We start from the raw sequence: 19,682 nt of genomic DNA on the forward strand, positions 1-19,682 counted from the left end.
GCCATTTACAGCGATCTGTGACTGGCTGTGTCCAAGGGACACGGCCAGCACAGAATTTCCCCGATGCGTGCTCACGCATCGTGGAAGTAAACAGGAGTACGCCCAGGGACATCCTCCCGGCAATTGGCGTCCGCGCTGCAGCCGTCTTTCGGCTATAGCGCGGATGCCTAGTGGTTAAAGTAAACATAAATCCTAAAAAGAGAATCATTTTTAATTTGCTAAAACAGCGTTCCATGAATAATGTTTGTTAAATACATTTTTTAAATTTTATTTATCCTTTGTTGCAAATTAACCGCTTCAGCCCCAGAAGATTTTACCCCCTTCCTGACCAGAGCACTTTTTGCGATTCGCAGCTGCATTGCTTTAACTGACAATTGCGTGGACGTCTGACATTGCACCCAAACAAAAATTTTTCCCCACAAATAGAGCTTTCTTTTGGTGGTATTTGATCACCTCTGCGGTTTTCCTTTTTTTTTGCGCTATAAACAAAAAAAGAGCGACAATTTTGAAAAAAAAGCAATATTTTTTTTACTTTTTACTATAATAAATATCCCCCAAAAATATATATATAAAAAAAATTTCCTCAGTTTAGGCTGATATATATTCGGTAAAAAAAATCACAATAAGCGTATATTGATTGGTTTGCGCAAAAGTTATAGCGTCTACAAAATAGAGGATGGTTTTATGGCATTTTTTTTATTTTTATTAGCAATGGCGGCGATCTGAGATTTTTATCGGGACCGCGACATTATGGCGGACACATTGGACACTTTTGACACTATTTTGGGACCAACGTCATTTATACAGCGATCAGTGCTATAAAAATGCACTGATTACTGTATTATTGACACTGGCAGGGAAGGGGTTCAACAGCAGGGGGCGATCAAGGGGTTAAGTGTGTCCCAGGGAGTGATTCTAACTGGGGGGGATAGGCTTCCACTCGCATGAAAGCGATCACTGCTCCTGATGACAGGGAGCAGTGATCTCTGACATGTCACAAGGGAAATGCCTTGTTTACATAGGCACTTCCCCGTTTTGCAGCTCCGTGACATGATCGCTGGGAGACCAGCGGACATCGAGTCCGCGGGTCCCACAGGCACGGTCATGATGTATGCGGCGGACGCGCGCTTGCTAGCCCCGCCAATTAAAGGGGGCATACAGGTACGCCCATTTGCCCACCGCTGCCATTGTGCAGACGTATATTGGCATGCAGCGGTCGGCAAGTGGTTAATGTGGTTGATCTCCTGTACCCTCTTTGCAGCCACTTCCTCTCTACATAAACTCTAGTGATTGCTACATGGCATTTCTCAGGGTGGATTTCATGATGGTGACAACAGTGGACCTAGGGTTGCCACTTTTTCTTCAAGTCAAATCCGAACACTTTAGCGGCTCATGACATTTTTTTTTTTTTTTAGAATATAAACTATACATATATTTTGCTATTAAATAACATTTCTAATCATATGAAGTTAATAACAAGAGTCTCCCTTTATAGCAGAGTCCACAGAGTTCCCCTTTTACATCTGAACTTGCAGAGTTCTCTTTCACTGGAAGGGGGGACTCTGCAGACTCTGATATAAGGGAAAACTCTGGGGCCTCTAGCATAAGGGATGATCTGGGAACCCTGATTTAAGGGGGAACACTGAGAACTCTGATGTACTGAGAAGACTCTGATGTAAGGGGAAACACTGTGGCCTCTGGTGTAAAGGGGAAATCTGATGTAAGGGGTGCTCTGAGAACTCTAATTTACCTTAGCGTACTCACTCAGAGGCAGGAGAGAGAAGGGGGGAGACTTTGGTCACAGACAGGGATGGATGAGGAGCTCAATCACTCCTTGGCCTCTTATCCAGATGTATCTGAGGCTGCTGGATTCAAATTTCTGGACCCAACTTTCCTTTCCTGAGGCACAGCGCCGGGGTCTAGAGTGTGGGCAGACACAGAGGGGTAGAGGTGGGGGGAAGAGGTGCTGATTGAGCCCTCTCTCCTGTCTGTCTGTGTGTGTGTTTGGGGTGGGGGGAGTTGTTAGTGCTGGCTTTGGGCAGTGTGAAAGAAAGTGTAACAGACACTCTCAGCTTAGACAACAGCAGCCAGCAACCCTGCTGGGAAGCCATAGTCCAGCCTATATAATGTGTCCGGGTTTCAGGCAGTCTGAAACCCGAACACATGATTCCAAACCCGAACTGTCCGGGTGAATCCTGGACAGGTGGCAACCCTAAGTGGACCATGCCTGTGTAATGTATGTTAATACAGCCACTTGTCTCCATTGTAAGCCTGTGCAATTGGATGACGATGCAGGAGCACAATTGGGAGATGGGGACAGAGGCTCATCACCCTATAATAGGAAGTACCTGAACAAGAACCTTTATGGCAGGATCACCTGGGGTTATTGTAATGGAAGATGCAGATTTAAAAATATCTAAAATGACTTTTAAAAGGACATTACCATGTTAACATGTATATGAGATTTTAATTGATTGGGCTTAGATCTATTTTAAAACATTTGATTCAATATTTTTAGTTCCTTTCTTTTTTTTTTTTTATCGACTTAATCAAATTAAATCCTTGCGCTGCTATCGCCAATGACATTCACATCCCTACTATGAGTTTCCGCTCACACCTTATGGCGCTCTCATGCATATGTGTAGAGATTAATTAAAAACAGTGTAGCACTACTCCATATAAAAATATAAAATGAAATGCAAAAAAAATTATCTAAATAGTATTTTACCATTTTAAAAGACTGCAATAGAATGTAATTTCAGTTAAAACCACCCACATATTACTATCTATATAAGTATGAGCACATAGTGTACCAGAGTAATAGGACATCAGTGTCCGGCATCCATTCATTATTAGGGGTTACTTCCCTCTTTTATTATGTGCATGATGATCTCACTCTAAAGCAGGGATAAGCAATTAGCGGACCTCCAGCTGTTGTAGAACTACAATTCCCATGAGGCATAGCAAGATCCTGACAGCCACAAGCATGACAGCCAGAGGCAGAGGTATGATGGGACTTGTAGTTTTGCAACAGCTGGAGGTCCGCTAATTGCTTATCTCTGCTCTAAAGCTTTTCCCAACACGTTTCTTTACCAATCACATGACTTCCTCAAGGAAACTGAGGGGTACCTGAACAAGGACCTTCATGGCAGGATTACCTGGGATCATTTTAATGGAAGATGCCGATTTAAAAATATTAAAAAAAAATTAAATTGCCATGTTAACGTATATGAGATTTTAGTGATTGGGTTTAGATCCACTTTAAAAAAATTTGATTCTGTGTTTTGATTTCCTTAATTTTGTGTATTTATAGAATGTTCTCGGCTTGGTTGGGGCACACAAGAAAAGCCAAAGAGCAAACACACTTGGTGAAGAGGCTGGGCCTCTTACAAAGTGGCCGATGGGCTTTAGAGCTCTGGAGAAGGCGGCTCTTCCAGAGGAGAGAAGCGCAATTCCAGCACCAGCGGAAGAAACTAGCACTTTTTCGTGTGATCCTGACCGGCTGGCATAGATACTGCCAAAGTAAGTGGCTTCCTATATGTGGACATCTACAGTGATGTGGAGGAGACACGGAGCCAACTGCCTATCTCAGATTCCTCTGATTGAAGCTGACACTCTGACTTTTAGGTCGCGCACTGTTTCCAACCATAGAGACCTTCTGCACCTTCACATTTTGTTATAGCACACAATAAAGATTTCAGAAATCACTCAATTGGGCTTTTTTTTCTCAAGGGTCACTCCACCCAAAGCTGTTTTCGTGAGATGCTGGAGAGTTATGCCATTGGTGACTTTCCGTGAGGTGTTCAAAGCTTGGAATAATTTTATAACCTAACCCTGCTTTAAACGTATCCACAACTTTATCCCTGACCTGTCTGGTGTGTTCCTTGGCATTCATGAAAAACTCTCTAACAAACCTCTGAGGGCACCACAGAACAGCTTTATTTATACCGAGATTAATTTACACACATGTGGAGTCTATTTATTAATTAGGTGGCTTCTGAAGGCTATTGATTCCACTAGATTTTATTTAGGGGTATCAGAGTAAAGGGGGCTGAACACAAATGCATGCCACACTTTTTCAGATGTTTATTTGTAAAAAAAAAATGTATTGGTCTATCACATAAAAACCCAAGAAAATACATTTATGTTTTTGGTTGTAACATGAAAAAATGTGTAAAATTTCAAGGGGCATGAATACTTTTTCAAGGCACTGTATGTGAGGGTTTGCATCCACTTTAAGCTCTCCACAATACCCATTAGATCTACCAAAAAGTATCTAATGCTGTGGTTTCCAAATTGCGGCCCTGGGCCGAATGTGGCCCTTTGCATGCCTTTATCCTGCTCTTGGGGCTCTATTCTATCAACACTGCCACCAATGATGGGGCACCATTCCTTCCATTAACACCAATGATAGGGTGTTATTCCTCCCATTAACACCAACGTTGGGTTGCTATTCCTTCCATTGATACCAATAATTGCACACCATTCCTCCCATTGAAACCAATGATGGGGTGCTATTCTTCCCATTGACACTACTGATGGAGTACTATTCCTTCCACTGTTATCAACAATAGGGCACTATTCCTTCCACAAACACCAACGATGGGGCATTTTCTACTCCCACTGGCCACAGTCTGGCCCCCCTAAATTCTGAAGGACAGTAAACTGGCCCTTTGTTTAGAAAGTTGTAGACTCTGATCTAGTGGAAGGGCAGGCCTAATTGGTTAGAAATTGACTGGACAGCTTTGGCAGGTCCTCATATGACATAGTTTTGGCAGGTGTGAAGTTGATTGTTCAAAAATTGTATGCTAAAATATTAATGTGTATGGTGAGGCTTATGGTGGCCATACATGTTTTAATTTTATTATTGCATCAATGTGCGATTTGATGAAAACGATCGAATCAACAAACAATTCAATAGGTATAACTTCTCTTCTGATCAATTTAGACATAAATCAGATTAGAGATTAGAGTTGATTGGCCAGGGCAGAACGTTTATTGATTATTATTGATTGTGTTGCATCAAATGTCAGCACCTTTAATTAATCAGATCAGTATCTTCCAACTATTGACTGAAGTCCACTTCCCCATGTGTGGCTGATATGTGAGTTGCTGACTATAGATTGATTATTCCTACCAGGAGAGATTGATTCAGAAAAAAATCGATCATTTATCAAAGTGTGTATGGCCTCTATTAGTCAGATGTGTGCAGATACAGATCACCATGTGCAGACAATTCCAGTCTGGGGTATTCTGTCTCTTAGATGGAGATCTGTCAGGTCTTCTATGGGTTTTGCTGGGAGTCTGAGTCCTTTGCTGGTTTTAGCAGGAAAAAAGTATTTGGCCATTTTTTTTTTTATATAAAGCACCTGCTGTATAATCCGGGTGGGGGGATAACAATCAGCTTAGGGACAGCAGATGGCTGGTTCATGGCCACCATGCTGAGACAATGAGGAAGGATCATCCTGTTAAGTGACCTCTAAAAAACTGACATGACCTCTGACCCTGCCAAGGTCATCAATGGCTCTGTGTCGTTTAATGGATCTTTCCCCAATTCAGGAAAGAGGTATTAGACACCTGCACATCTAAAGCTCACAGCAATAGAGAGAATTACCCTACTCACAGACACACCAGCCAATCGTGGGACCCCCGTAACCTTCATAATGATGACCCAACCCCATGGTTGGGAAATAGTCCTTCCATTTTCAGCAGCAGGAATGAGCATCAGGGCAAACAGAAGTTCAAACCAAATCCAAAGGAAGCAATTATCTTGTGCATTAAACAAAATCGGAAATAAAATGCACTCACAGTCTCTTGTGGGAAAAGGTCACAAAGCAGAGCATGAGAATGTCACCAGGCAGCCATCCGTGGCCAGCAGTGGGGCTGCAGTAGTCAGCAGAGATCTGAGCTCTGGATCCCTGCAGTCAGAGTGGCAACTGACTCACTATAGCAGTGGTTCTCAACCAACGGGCCATGACCCGCAGTCAGCTTGGGGCCTCCTCTCCCGGCCCTTCAGCCAACTGGTGATCCCTTAACCTTCTACAGTGCCTCCCAGCTCTCCTAGTGCTCCACAACCTCCTATAGTGGCCCCAGGCCCCTTAAAAGTCCTCAACCTCCCACAGTGTCTACCAGCTCCCATAGTGCCCCCCAAACTCCCATAGTGGGCTACAGTGTCCCTAGGTTATTTGAGAGCCCTAAGCCTCCACAATCCCCCCCCCCCCCCACTGTACCATCCAATCTCCCACAGTGCCTCTTATGCCGCGTACACACGACCAGACTTTTTGACAGCAATGGTCTGACGGAACGAATCCGTCGGATTCGATTGTGTGTGGGCTCCATCAGACCTTTGCTTGCCAAAAATCCGGCGGGCTTTAGAAATAGAACGTTTTAAAATTTTCCACCGAAACTTCACCGGACCAAGAAATCCATTTTATGTGTATGCTAGTCCGACGGACAAAAACCAACGCTAGGGCAGCTATTAGCTACTGGCTATGAACTTCCTTATTCTAGTCCGGTCGTACGTCATCACATTTGAATCCGTCGGACTTTGGTGTGATTGTGTGTGGCCAAGTCCGTTCATTCGGAAAGCCCATCGGAACTCCGCCAAAAGTCTGTCGGAAAGACTGTCGGACCTAATCCCTCGAAAAGTCCGGTTGTGTGTACGCACCATTAGCCTGCTGCAGCCCCTCCATAATGTCCCTAACCTCCAACAGTGTCCCACAGTGCCCCCCCCCCTAACCTCCCACAGTGCCCCAAACCTCTCCACTGTCCCACAGTGCTCCCCTGCCCCCCCAGAAACCTCAACCTCTACAGGGCCACCAAGACTGCTTAAAAGTCCCCTAATCCACTCCACTACCCCCACCCCCGACAGGGACACCCAGCCCCATCCAGAATTTTGGTACAAGTTTTGCATCCTCATACTTTTATTGTGTGAGAAAATTAAATTCTGTACTATTGGGACGTGGACATTTTTTTTTAGGAATTTACCAGGCCCTGGTCTCAAAATTGTTGAGAACCCAATGATGGAAGAGAGCAGCAGAGTAAGCAATTTCAGTATAGGAGAGGAGCTTGTACAACTGTGCAAGACTGAGGGTAAGGTGGAGTTCTGCTTTAACCAGTTAGCCACAAATGGCAATAAATGAATTTCCAGCAGGTACTCCACACAAGTCATACCCAGTATATACCAGCCAGAGTGAAGATAATAAATATGAGACCACGCTTTGCCCTTTTCACCATCAGGGAAGAAGCAGCTCTCTGATAAGTTGGTCCTGTGGAAGGCGAGTTGTGCGGAGAGGATGAAGCGATCGGCAATGAGAAGATGGAGTGATCAGCTGACCAGAAGACTGCAAGCAGAGGACCACTGGCACCGACTAGTACTGAGCAGGTATGGCCCCTCCGTCCTTCTGTCTGCAGGAAATTCTCTGCTCTAAGGTGAGGACTCTGAGACGGCTGTGCCAGAGGACTCGGCAATATGGAACCTGTAATACATAGAAAAGTGGACACTGACATTTAATTAAGTGCTGAGTCACTGCCTGCTGGGAGGGAGAGCAAGGTGAGCTGAGCTACTGAGTAACTGCTTAGAGAGGGAGCAGAGTGAGCAGAGTTGCTGAGTCACTGCTGGTTGGAGGAACAGGGAGTTCTGTGCTGTTGAGAAATAAAGTGGTTGTATATGCAAAGTTTTTTTTTTTTTTACCTTAATCCATTCTCTGCATTATGGTAAAAAACCTTCCACGATCAGCTCCCCTCCCTCTAAATACTTACCTGAGCCTGATCTTGATCCAGGACTGTGCCTGAGAGCAGCAGTGCTGCTTCCTCTCTCCTCACTGGACTCAGAGGCAGCAGCAAAGCCATTGGCTCCTGCTGCTTTCAATCAAATCCTGTGAGGAGGAAGTGAAGGGCGGGGCCTGAGCTGCACTGTGTGTGTCAATAGATGCACAAAATCCAGCTCTGTGTTGAGCCCGCACAAGTGCTGCCATAGCAAGCGGCTTTCTGTGGGGGCACCCAGAGAAGATTTGTACATTTTCAGCAATATTGTAAACAGAATATCTGTTTTAACTGACACTTTTTTTTTTTTTTTTTTTTAAACCTCACTAAGCCTTGAACACGTGAAAACTGGAAACAATTGGAAGTTTCCTTTAAAAACCCAAATAAGAAACACATGGAAACAAATATCCAAATGAACTGCTTTGTATTAAAATTCTTGTTTGGGCAAATTCTTTGAAATGGCATTAATGTCAAACAATAGCGAAACCGATACAGAGCATAAATAACTGTTCACATTTCTTAGTATTTCAGGAAAGCGAGGTCCGCAAAAAGCAGAGTCATCTCTCCAGAATTTCCTGTTTTTGGAAAGCTTCTATATTTCATTATTAGAATGCCTTAAAGATGAACTCTGGACACAAAAACTTTAATTTGAATATATTCCTTAAAAGCCACAAAGGATATAAATACACTTCGTGTGCACCAAATGCCTTTGCAAACCCAGATATTACCTTGTAAAAGTAGCAGTGGCGCTATCACTGTGCTGTACATAGCCTGTGCAGAGAGCCGAGCAGTGGGAGGGGCCCACCAGGCTACACCCACTACAAACTACAGAAAACTGTGAAGTCTGTGTTAAAGCCAAACTCCAGCAGATAGATCAAAATCTACCCTTGCAGTGGTTGAAGCCTGATGGGCTCATTTGGTCCAGGGGAAGCTGTAGAGGCTACATTACTTACCTTAAGCCTCATACACACGATCAGACTTTGTACAAACTTTCTCGTGGATTTTTGTACAAAGGGCGTTGGCCATGAACTTGTATTGCATTCACACGGCAGGACTTTTTCAGCCAACTTTCACCAAATGATGGTGTTCTTCTGCTCTTTACTGCCACCTTTGGTAAACTTCTGTATTGTTGTCTGATGTTGTCTTTTGCATTGGTTCTGAGCATGCGTGTTTGTACTTTGTACAAAAGTCCTATGGTTTTCTGTACACGCGATCAGACTTTGTTCCATCGGACTTTTGTTGCCGGAAAGTTTGTCCGTTCGCACAGCCAACAAAAGTCAGATGAAAACTGAAAAAGTTTGTCTGATGGAGCGTACACACGGTCAGATGTTGCCTTAAAACAGCTAATTTGCATGTTTGTTGTCAAAAAGTCAGATTGTGTGTACGGGCCTTTACCTTTGCTCCAGCATGATCCAGTTCTCTTCCTCTCCCTCCGGCACTCTGAGATAAGGATACAGTGCCTTGAAAAAGTATTCATACCCCTTGACATTTTCCACATTTTGTCATGTTACAACCAAAAACGTAAATGTATTTTATTGGGATTTTATGTGATAGACCAACACAAAGTGGCGCATTATTGTGAAGTGGAAGGAAAATTATAAATGGTTTTCAAATTTTTTTTTATAAATAAATATGTGAAAAGTGTGGCGTACATTTGTATTCAGCTCCCTTTACTCTGATACCCCTAACTAAAATCTAGTGGAACCGATTGCATTTTATAAGTCACTTAAATAGTAAAAAGAGTCCACCTGTGTGTAATTTTGTCTCAGTATACCTTAAATAAAGCTGTTCTGTGAAGCTCTCACAGGTTTGTTAGAGAACCTTAGTGAACAAACAGCATCATGAAGGCCAAGCAAACACCAGACAGGTCAGGGATAAAGTTGTGGAGAAGTTTAATGCAGGGTTAGGTTATATATATATATATATATATATATATATATATATATATATATATCCCAAGCTTTGAACATCTCGCAGAGCATTGTTCAATCCATCATCTGAAAATGGAAAGAGTATGGCACAACTGCAAACCTACCAAGACTTGGCTGTCCACCTAAACTGACAGGCCGGGCAAGGAGAGCATTCATCAGAGAAGCAAACAAGAGGCCCATGGTAACTCTGGAGGAGCTGCAGAGATCCACAGCTCCAGTGGGAGAAGCTGTCCACAGGACAACTATTATGCTGCGTACACACGATCGGACTATCCGATGGACTTAGTCTGGTGGATTGTCCGCTGGACTTTGCAGCTGAGGTCCACTGGACTTTCAAGCGATTGGACTTGGCCACACACGATCACTCCAAAAGTCCAGCAGATTCTAATGTAATGACGTAGAATAAGGAAGTTCATAGCCAGTAGCAAATAGCTGCCCTAGCGCCAGTTTTAGTCCACCGGACTAGCACACAAACAGATTTTCTGCTAAAAGCCGACTCCAGTGGACAATTTTGAAGCAAGTCTTATTTCTAAGTCCGCCAGACTTTTGGAAAGAAAAAGTCTTCTGGAGCCCACACACGATCAAATTGTCCGGCGGACCACTAAGTCCGCCAGATAGTGCGATTGTGTGTACGCAGCATTAGTCGTGCACTCCACAAATTTAGTCTTAATGGAAGAGTGGCAAGAAGAAAGTCATAAGACGTCCTGTTTGCAGTTTGCAAGAGGCCATGTGGGGGACACAGCAAACATGTGGAAGAAGGTGCTCTGGTCAGATGAGACCAAAATTGAACTTTTTGGCCTAAAAGCAAAATGCTATGTGTGGCAAAAAACTAACACAACACATAACTGAACACACCATCCCCACCGTGAAACATGGTGGTGGCAGTATCTTGTTGTGGAGATCCTTTTCTTCAGGAGGGACAGGGAAGCTGTTCAGAGTTGGTGGGAAGATGGATGGAGCCAAATACAGGGCAATCTAAGAAGAAAACCTGTGGGTGGAGGTTCACCTTCCAGCAGGACAACGACCCTAAACATACAGAGCTACAATGGAATGGTTTAGATCAAAGCATTCATGTGTTAGAATGGGCCAGTGAAAGTCCAGACCTAAATCCAAATGACAATATGTGATAAGACTTGAAAATTGCTGTTCATAGACGCTCTCCATCCAATCTGACAGAGCTTGGGCTATTTTGCGAAGAAAAATTGACAACATTTTCACTCTCTAGTTGTGCAAAGCTGGTAGAGACATCCCCCAAAAGACTTGGAGCTGTAATTGCAGGGAAAGGTGGGTCTACAAAGTATTGACTCAGAGGGGCTGAATACAAATGCCCCCCACACTTTTCAGATGTTGAAAACCATTTATCGTTTTCCTTCAACTTCACAATTATGTGCCACTTTGTGTTGGTCTATCACATAAAACAAATTTACCCTTTTGGTTGTAACATGGCAAAATGTGAAACATTTCAAGGGGTATGAATACTTTTGTAAGGCACTGTACACCACATTGGTGGTCAGTGAAAGGAGAGCCTTCTAACACCAGTGATCAGTAGGGATGAGATGAGCTCAAACTTCAGTCAGGAGCCAAATGCCATGTATAGTAGTGGTATAGCTACCGCTACACTACATGACAGATCCCATGCTGTCAATGGTTGCTAAGGCAACAACAGTTGCCAGCACCCGCTACATCCTTGGCAACCAGTGATGTGAACCAGCCCCATTCATTTCATGGCTAGGGATCCCCAGATATGGAAGCAAATAGGTGGGGCCACATGCCCAAATAAGGCCATGTTCACATTTGGTCAATTACATCACCCAGGAGACCCCGAATCTTTGTTTACATATATATATATGTATCACAATGGATTCAGACGCATTCCACCAGTCAGAAGTATTTTCTTTTTTTAGGCAGGGATTGTTCATTATGATTGACTTGGATTTGCATCACATGTGATTGATGGTGGATTTGTGTCTTGGGACTCCTTTATTAAAAAAAAAAAAGACTTGTTAAAAACTGTATAAGTGGGTTTGTTTTCTTTTAAATTGTTTTTTTCAGTGAATGAATAGGGATATTATTTACCCCTTACTTATTCACTAGGGCAGGACCTAGGGGCCTATTATTGGTAATGGTGGCTTCTAGAATCCAATAAGCCCCCCTGCAGACCACTACAACTATCAGTCCAGGGTTGTGGGGAAGAGACCCTTGTCCTTATCAATATGTGAACAAGGTGCTTTGCCAGGGCGGTTCCCCTCAGAAAGGTATGCCCAAAGTAAAGAGCATGTGGCCTGGTAAGGCTCAGAAGAGGTGGGCCCACTCTCACCCCCCTCCTTTCCTGGCCTGCCATGCCATGCCAGGCTGCATGCAAGGATAAGGGTATGGTATGGGGACCTATGCTTTCTTATTTTTTTTGGGGGGGGGGGGGGTGGTGGTTTGTTGTTAAATTTTTTTTCTGTGGGGGTCCCGCTTAAAAATATAAATCAGACCTTTTATCCTTGATGACTGTCTGGTATGGATGATACCAGACACTCATCAAGGATAAAGGTCTGATATACTGTATATTTTGTATTGGAAACCAAAAAAACTGACTTTGTGGGAGTCTATAATATTATGGAATATCATATTATCATCTTTATTGGTCAATGGAAAGAGTGCCCAGTTACATTGGTGGTCAGTGATGTACATGCATGCGTTATGGAACAGAAAGAAGAATACTCCTTACATTGGTGGTCAGTGACGTACATGCACACCTTATGGAACAGTGAGAAGAATGCTCCTTACACTGGTGGTCAGTGGGAAGAATTCTCCTTACATTGGTGGTCAGTGAGGAGAATGCTCATTATATTGGTGGTCAGCTGGCAGAATTCCCCTTATATTGGCAGTCAAGGGGAAGAATACTCCCCTTACATTAGTGGTTGGTGGGAAAAATGTCTCTTACTTTGGTGGTTGGAGAGAAGAATACCCCTTACATTCATGGCCAGTGGCAAGAATGTCCCCTACTTTGGTGGTTGGAGAGAAGAATACCCCTTACGTTCATTGCCAGTGGAACTAAAGCCCCTTATGTTGGTGGTCAGTGGGAAGAATGCCCCTTACATTGGTAGCCAGTGGGAAGGATGTCCTTTATATTGGTGGTTCATGGGGAAGAATGCCCCTAACATTGGTGGTCAGTGGGAAGAATGCCCCTAACATTGGTGGTCAGTGGAAATGATGCTCCTTATATTGGCAGTGAATAGGAAGAATGCTCCTTACGCTGGTGGTCAGTGGGAAGAATGATCCTTACATTGGTGGTCAGTGGGAAGAATGATCCTTACATTGGTGGTCAGTGGGAAGAATGATCCTTACATTGGTGGTCAGTGGGAAGAATGATCCTTACATTGGTGGTCAGTGGGAAGAATGATCCTTACATTGGTGGTCAGTGGGAAGAATGATCCTTACATTGGTGGTCAGTGGGAAGAATGATCCTTACATTGATGGTCAGTGGGAAGAATGCTCCTTACATTGGTGGTCAGTGGGAAGAATGACCTTACATTGGTGGTCAGTGGGAAGAATGACCTTACATTGGTGGTCAGTGGGAAGAATGACCTTACATTTGTGGTCAGTGGGAAGAATGACCCCTTTACAGACAGCTGACATGAGCATGGGTGTTAGCATTTTTTTTTTCCTGAGTGGAAATTAGAAAAGCAGCTTCCCTAGTCTCATTCTGCTGGCAAGGTTGAGTGCAGTTCCAAAACTATGTGGGCACCATCAGACCAGAGATCGAACTGCTACTGCTGTTTGTTTAAGTAACCCCTAGCAACCGGTGATGGAACTCTAGGAGTTCCACTGATTTTGACTGAGAAAGCCTGAAATAGAATGACTTGGTAATGAAAACCAGTTCTAACATCCCTGCTTTACTCTCCAGGTGTTTTAGGTTTTGGAGAGAAAAGTCCACAGAATGTGTCCTCAGCAACAAAGTTTCTGATTTTCAGATGGCATGGAATAAAATGAAAATGAAAGTTGTGTTTGGACAATGGAAGGTTCTGTCCAGTTCCCGTCGCCAGTGCAGTGCTATCCTGAAGAGGAGGGAGTCCCGGATCTGCAGCAGAGTCATGGGACAATGGAGACAATACACCATGGAAGTGAGGGCTGAGAAGTATCTGAACAGAAGGAGATGTTGCTGGGCCCTGACAAGGTGGACGGTGAACTTTCAACTGCAGGTGGAGCTGATGAAATATCGAGAGATTAAGAACCTTCACAGGATGGGAACCTATTGGCAAATCTGGTTGTTGCAGTTGCAGCTCACAGTGGAGTGTAGGTTGCATCATCAGAGAGTTCTTAGAAAGAGGTAATGATGTCACATAAGTATTGCAAGAAATCCGCAGCAGCCTCCAACTGACCAAGCATAGTGTCACGTCCCCCGCCACGTCCATTGGCTTCTGAAAGTGAGGAAAGAGAGTCTCTTCTTTGAGTCACTCTAGATAGAAATTACCCAGGTCTAAGGACACTCTTCCCTACTCCCATGTGACAGCGCTGGGTGTCTGAGCAGCCAATCACCAAGCTCCTGTCATATGAAAGAAAGGTAAATTAGTCACATGATCACTATGACTGGAAGGGCCCGGTATTTCTGTTTACTAGGGATGAGAAAAATTGATTTTGCTGGTATTTCAGGAGTTTGTAGGGAGATTTCAGCAAAATGCCCCCCCCCCCCCTTTTTTTTTTTGCCAATATGCTTGGGAGTGGAGATTGAAATTAAAATGTTACTAAACCCACAACAGTAAAATCAGTCTATATATGCAGTAAAGCATGCTTGTTATACTCACTGTGGAACCTAAGGGGTTAAACCTCTGCTTTGTGTAAAAGGGCTGTTTAATCCTGTCTACTCTGATCCTCCCCAATCCATCTTCTGCTAAGACAGAGGCTAGGGGACAAGCTGCACATGCTCAGTGTGAGATTATTTTTATTTATTTTTTCTTGGGAGGTGCATGTGATCTGCGCAGGGCCAATCAGCACTGTACATTGATGTCAATGGTTAGGATGAAATTAAACACTCCAAAGACATGCAGGTAGGTTAATTGGCTTCTGTCCAAAACTGGCCCTAGTATATGAATGGGGACCTTGGATTGTGGGATCCTTGAGGGTTGGGACCAATGTGATTGTGCAATGTACAGGGATAGGGACAATTGTAGACACTCACTCAGGTTGAACTGGATGGACTGGGGTGTCTTTATTCAACCTTAGGGCCCCATGCCACTAAGGGGCCCCATCAGGGTTGCCAGCCTCAATAAAACCAGGTACAGTATGTAAAAATCTTCTTTTTTTTTTTTAAATCTCAAGATTATAGCTGCATCGCCTCTCCAATACCTTTTCAATGTGTATACTGTGTGGCCCCATAATCTATTTCCTGGGGTCCCCATAATCTCCTGTTGCCCAGGGGCCCCATAATCTTCTTCAATTGCCCGGGGCCCCCATGAGTTGTCAGTCTGCCCCTGTATGTAACATATATATATATATATATATATATATATATATATATATATATATATATATATATATAAAGAAGGGGCAAAATTTATTGCAGTAATCTTCTTTTTTGCTTTTTCTGGGTCCTGCGTCACTTCTCTTCACCCGTTAGGCAGTAACTGAAGATGTCACTCATATGCATGTGCACAGAAGTACAGTGTCCTTAACTCCATTGTTGGCACAGATGTTGGGGGGTACACTGCACTACATAATTATATGTGCATAAGGCAGTGTACACAAAATAGGAATTTACTAGAGGAAGGATTTTTTTATTTTTTTTTTTTTATGAAAAATGCTAAAAATCAGTTTACATTATCATGGATTATTCTGCCATAAAATCCCCATCTGTTGGAAGTGGGAAACAATAAACATGTATTGTTGAGCTTGTTGGTACTATGATGTTTCCAAATAAGGTAATCTGTGTATTTACATACCTCCCAACCAGTGGCAGCTGGTGCTCAATTTTTTTTTTGGGGGGGGGGGGGGCACAAACAGAAAAATACTGAAACCCCCCCCCCCCCCCCATCAATTGCAGCTTCACTGTGCTCGTCTTATACAGCCACTTGTGTACCCATCAAATGCAGTTACTTACCCTGGCATTAAAAAAAAAATCTGAGAGAAAAAGCACTAATTGTCTTGGACACACACCCCCACCCAGCTCTGGGCTCGCAGCTGCAAGCGGAGGTGTCTGCTCCTCTCATGCTTCCTCCGTTTGGCAAATTGGCGGGGAGGCACTGTAGTGTGAACATAGCAAAAGTCCATTCGCTATGGTCACACAATTGGATACGCTTCCTTTTTTTTTAAAGCCAATTAGAGCCTCTGGCTCTAATCATGTGCTTCAAAAAACACCCCCTCCACCCCTTGCCACAGGAATCCATGCATCCGATGTCCTGAAAGGGGCTAGGCGCATGGATAGGGATGTGGCAGCAGGGAAAGGGGGGGGGTGGTGCCCCTGCGCCCTCAATGCACGGGCCGCCACTGCTCCCAACCTTTTGAGATGGGAAGGAAAGACACCTATTAGCAAAAGTATGTAGGCATAGGACACGCCCCCTTAACTACTTAGCAGCCACACCACGTACATGTACTGTGGCAGGAAGGCTGCTCTGTGCCAGATCACGTACCTAGTATGTGATCTGACACTTCCAGGTTTGGGGCGCGCCTGCCACTGGCTGATTGGCAGCTGATTGGCTCCCATTGTGATTGGACACAGCAGGAGCCAATCGGCGGGTCCAGCAGACCTGATGTCCACCAGGGCCCGCTGATCGTTTGGGAAAGAAGCAGAATGGTGGTCTGCCTATGTAAACAAGGCCCACTGTCGTTTTGTCACTAGGGAAGGTAGTGATCCTGCGTTTCAACAAAGTAGGAACACGGATCTTTGCCTTCCCATAGTACAAGCACCTCCCCCACAGTAAGCATGCACATGGTTAGGCACCCCTTTGATCACCCCTGATGTCATCCCGGTCCCTGCCAGTGTCATTAGTACAGTGACAGTGCATATTTTTAGCACTGATCACTGTATTGATGTCGCTGGTCCCTGAAAGCGTGTTACATAGTGTCTGATTTGTGTGTCACAATGTCGCAGTCCTGCTATAAGTCGCTGATCGCCGCCATTACTAGTAAAAAAAAAAAAAAAAAATTATTAAAAAAAATACAAATTTCATAAATATATCCCATAGATTGTAGACACTATAACTTTTGCGCAAACCAATCAATATACGCTGATTGAGGATTTTTTTTACCAAAAATATTTATCAGAATACATATTGGCCTAAACTTATAGCAGAAGGTCAAAAATATTGTTTTGTTTTTTTTTGTTAAAAATTGACAGTCTTTTTTTTTTCGTTTATAGCGCAAAAAACTAAACCCACAGAGGTGCTCAAATACCACCAAAAGCAAGCTCTATTTGTGGGGAAAAGGACATATATTTTATTTGGGTACAGTGTCGCACGAGCGCACAATTTTTAGTTAAAGTAACACAGTATTACAAAAAATTGCCCGGTCATTAATGGGGTAAATCTTCTGAAAGAGTGGTTTAAGGAGCATTATACAAAAAAATGATCAATTAAACAATTTTTATTTTTTATTATTATTTTTTTATAAATGCAGCAACTTAGGAATTGGACGAAAGGTTTAGCACTTCGAAATATGTTTTTAAAGATAATATATATAAAACTATATAGATTAGACCAAATCCGGGACAGTCAGGAGTTATGGATTTACTAATGTATCTATCTCTTGTTCTGCAGGGCATTTGCCACATGGGTCTCTGCCGCCCACCTCCATGGTAGATGGAGGGAGGCAGCTGCCCGACTCCAGTCCGTGTGTCGTCACCGACTCCTACAAACATGCTTTGACCGATGGCGGACACAACTGTCTATCAGGAGGCAGAAGAGCGATTGCAAGCTTTCCGCTGTGCCTGTCATGTCACTGCATTTCTGGAGAGCAGCCACAAGAGGGCACCAAGCGCTTAGACTGCGAACGCAGAATTCTGTGAAACAGGCAAGTAGACAAGACAAATGTATTATCCAATAGTGTACAAGGCACTGACCCAGGACAAGTCTATTCCACTTGAGTTGAAAGATCAATTCTGATTGGCTGCTCTTCACGCACATTGTTAATGCTCAGAGTACTGCCATGTTATTTCCTTAGTTCATATAATGCTGACATTCGCTGCCAAGCTTTAAACAGAATGGCTCATTTGAGGATCTAAATTCTAAAGTGTATTTAAACCCCAAAAAGGGCTTCTCTTATTTGTCCCCTTTTGGTCTATCAAATATGCCATTGAAAGTGTTTTGTTATGTCTTTTTGATACTGCCCGTTGATCTTACCAGAAATCTTGTGGTCTGATAACTCCCTGTGGTCTCTGCCTGTGCTGACTGTTATCATTTACATTTTTCTCAGCCATCTCTGAGGACTAAGATCCCATTCACACCGGAGCATAGCGGTTTCAGGCAGAAAGTCACGCGATTTTTGCTGCAATTTTGACACATTTTTCTACAGGTCAAACGGTCACCAATGTAAAAAGTAGAAAAATGTCCAAATCTGCCTAAAAATTAAAAAAAAAAAGTACCAGAACTTGTTTGAGCTTCAGGCGTTTTTGGAGTGGAGATGTGAACCATCTCCATAGATAATTATTTGTATTTTTTTCCCCTCCAGCGTTTTGTAGCTTCAGCTTCAAGCTACAAAACGCCCAGTTGTGAATGGGGCCTAAAGAAGAATAGGAAAGAGGGGTGGGGTTCTGTAGTCCTCTCTTGTTTCTCTTGATACAGTATGGTGATCATCATGTGGAAATGAAAAAGCCAGAAATAAGAAAACAAAAGAAATCTAATACAGCCACCAGATTCAAGGATGTTTAAGGTTCAATTTATTCCCTTTTTTGTTGTTGGGTTTAAGTCTCAAATTATTATAGCTATGCAGACTTCATTATTAAAGACTGACATTTGCCTTTGTATTTTACTTTACATAGTTACATAGTAGGTGAGGTTCAAAAAAAAGTCCATCAAGTCCAACCTATGTGTGTGATTATATGTCAGTATTACATTGTATATCCCTGTATGTTGCGGTCGTTCAGGTGCTTATCTAATAATTTTTTGAAACTATTGAAGCCCCCAGCTGAGACCACCGCCTGTGGAAGGGAATTCCACATCCTTCATCCAACATAAGTTCAGTGCTCGCAACCTTTCCTCATAACTAATATCCTCCAGACCCTTTATTAGCTCAGATGTCCTTCTTTTTACTCGCTCCATTTCTAGTACATCCTTCCTGAGGACTGGTGCCCCGAACTGAACAGCATACTTTAGGTGCGGCCGGACCAGAGTCTTGTAGAGCGGGAGAATTATTGTTTTATCTCTGGAGTTGATCCCCTTTTTAATACATGCCAATATTCTGTTTGCTTTGTTAGCAGCAGCTTGGCAATGCATTCCATTGCTGAGTCTATCATCTACTAGGACCCCCAGGTCCTTTTCCATCCTAGATACCTTAAGCCTGACAGTTCAGCCAGAGTATTGGGGTCATCTGAAGTCTGATTGTATAACCTTAGACATTGTCTCCCAGCTCCAGAGAGCACATAACACAGCGCTGTAGATAATAGGAGTGTGAAAAACAACAGGGCTTATTATCTGAAACTGATATGCACTCTCAGGAGACGGGCAGCTGACAGAGCAGCCATTGTTAGACTGTAGGTGACCTCTGACCCCTAAATCTTAAGCTAAAGGGTCAGGCCTAGTAAAGACAAATTTGGAGAACAATTATAACAGGAAAACCTGAACAGTTTTAATAAAGCCCAGCTATAAGAAAGGTCCTCAATGAAACAAAGAAAGTTGATTCTCCTGTTAATCCCCCCACACACCAGCCGGGTGCTGGTCCAGCTCACATACTGTGTATTATAAAGGAAATGAATCCGGACAGCTGCGCTCCCAAATATCCTCTTTATTAAAGCTTCATATGAAAGGTGGTTAACAGATGGTGACAAAGAGGTAGACGCGTTTTGTGCAA

General features: G+C 43.4%; 1 protein-coding gene across 1 annotated transcript in view; it reads left to right on the forward strand.

Annotated features, from left to right (window-relative positions):
• CUNH1orf167 (chromosome unknown C1orf167 homolog) overlaps nucleotides 1–19,665 on the forward strand; it is a 39,522-nt gene extending 19,857 nt beyond the window's left edge. The window contains exons 6-9 of the mRNA XM_077457724.1: nucleotides 3,314–3,522; nucleotides 7,240–7,384; nucleotides 13,591–14,013; nucleotides 17,435–19,665. Of these exons, the coding sequence (XP_077313850.1) occupies nucleotides 3,314–3,522; nucleotides 7,240–7,384; nucleotides 13,591–14,013; nucleotides 17,435–17,720 (1,063 nt within the window). The 3' untranslated portion in view covers nucleotides 17,721–19,665. The remainder of the gene's footprint in view (nucleotides 1–3,313; nucleotides 3,523–7,239; nucleotides 7,385–13,590; nucleotides 14,014–17,434) is intronic.
• Nucleotides 19,666–19,682: the final 17 nt, after the last annotated feature.

This window comes from Lithobates pipiens, unplaced genomic scaffold (assembly GCF_037356315.1).
Source record: "Lithobates pipiens isolate NorthernLeopardFrog02 unplaced genomic scaffold, aLitPip1_a1.2 Scaffold_27, whole genome shotgun sequence".
In the NCBI taxonomy this organism is placed as follows: Eukaryota; Metazoa; Chordata; class Amphibia; order Anura; family Ranidae; genus Lithobates; species Lithobates pipiens.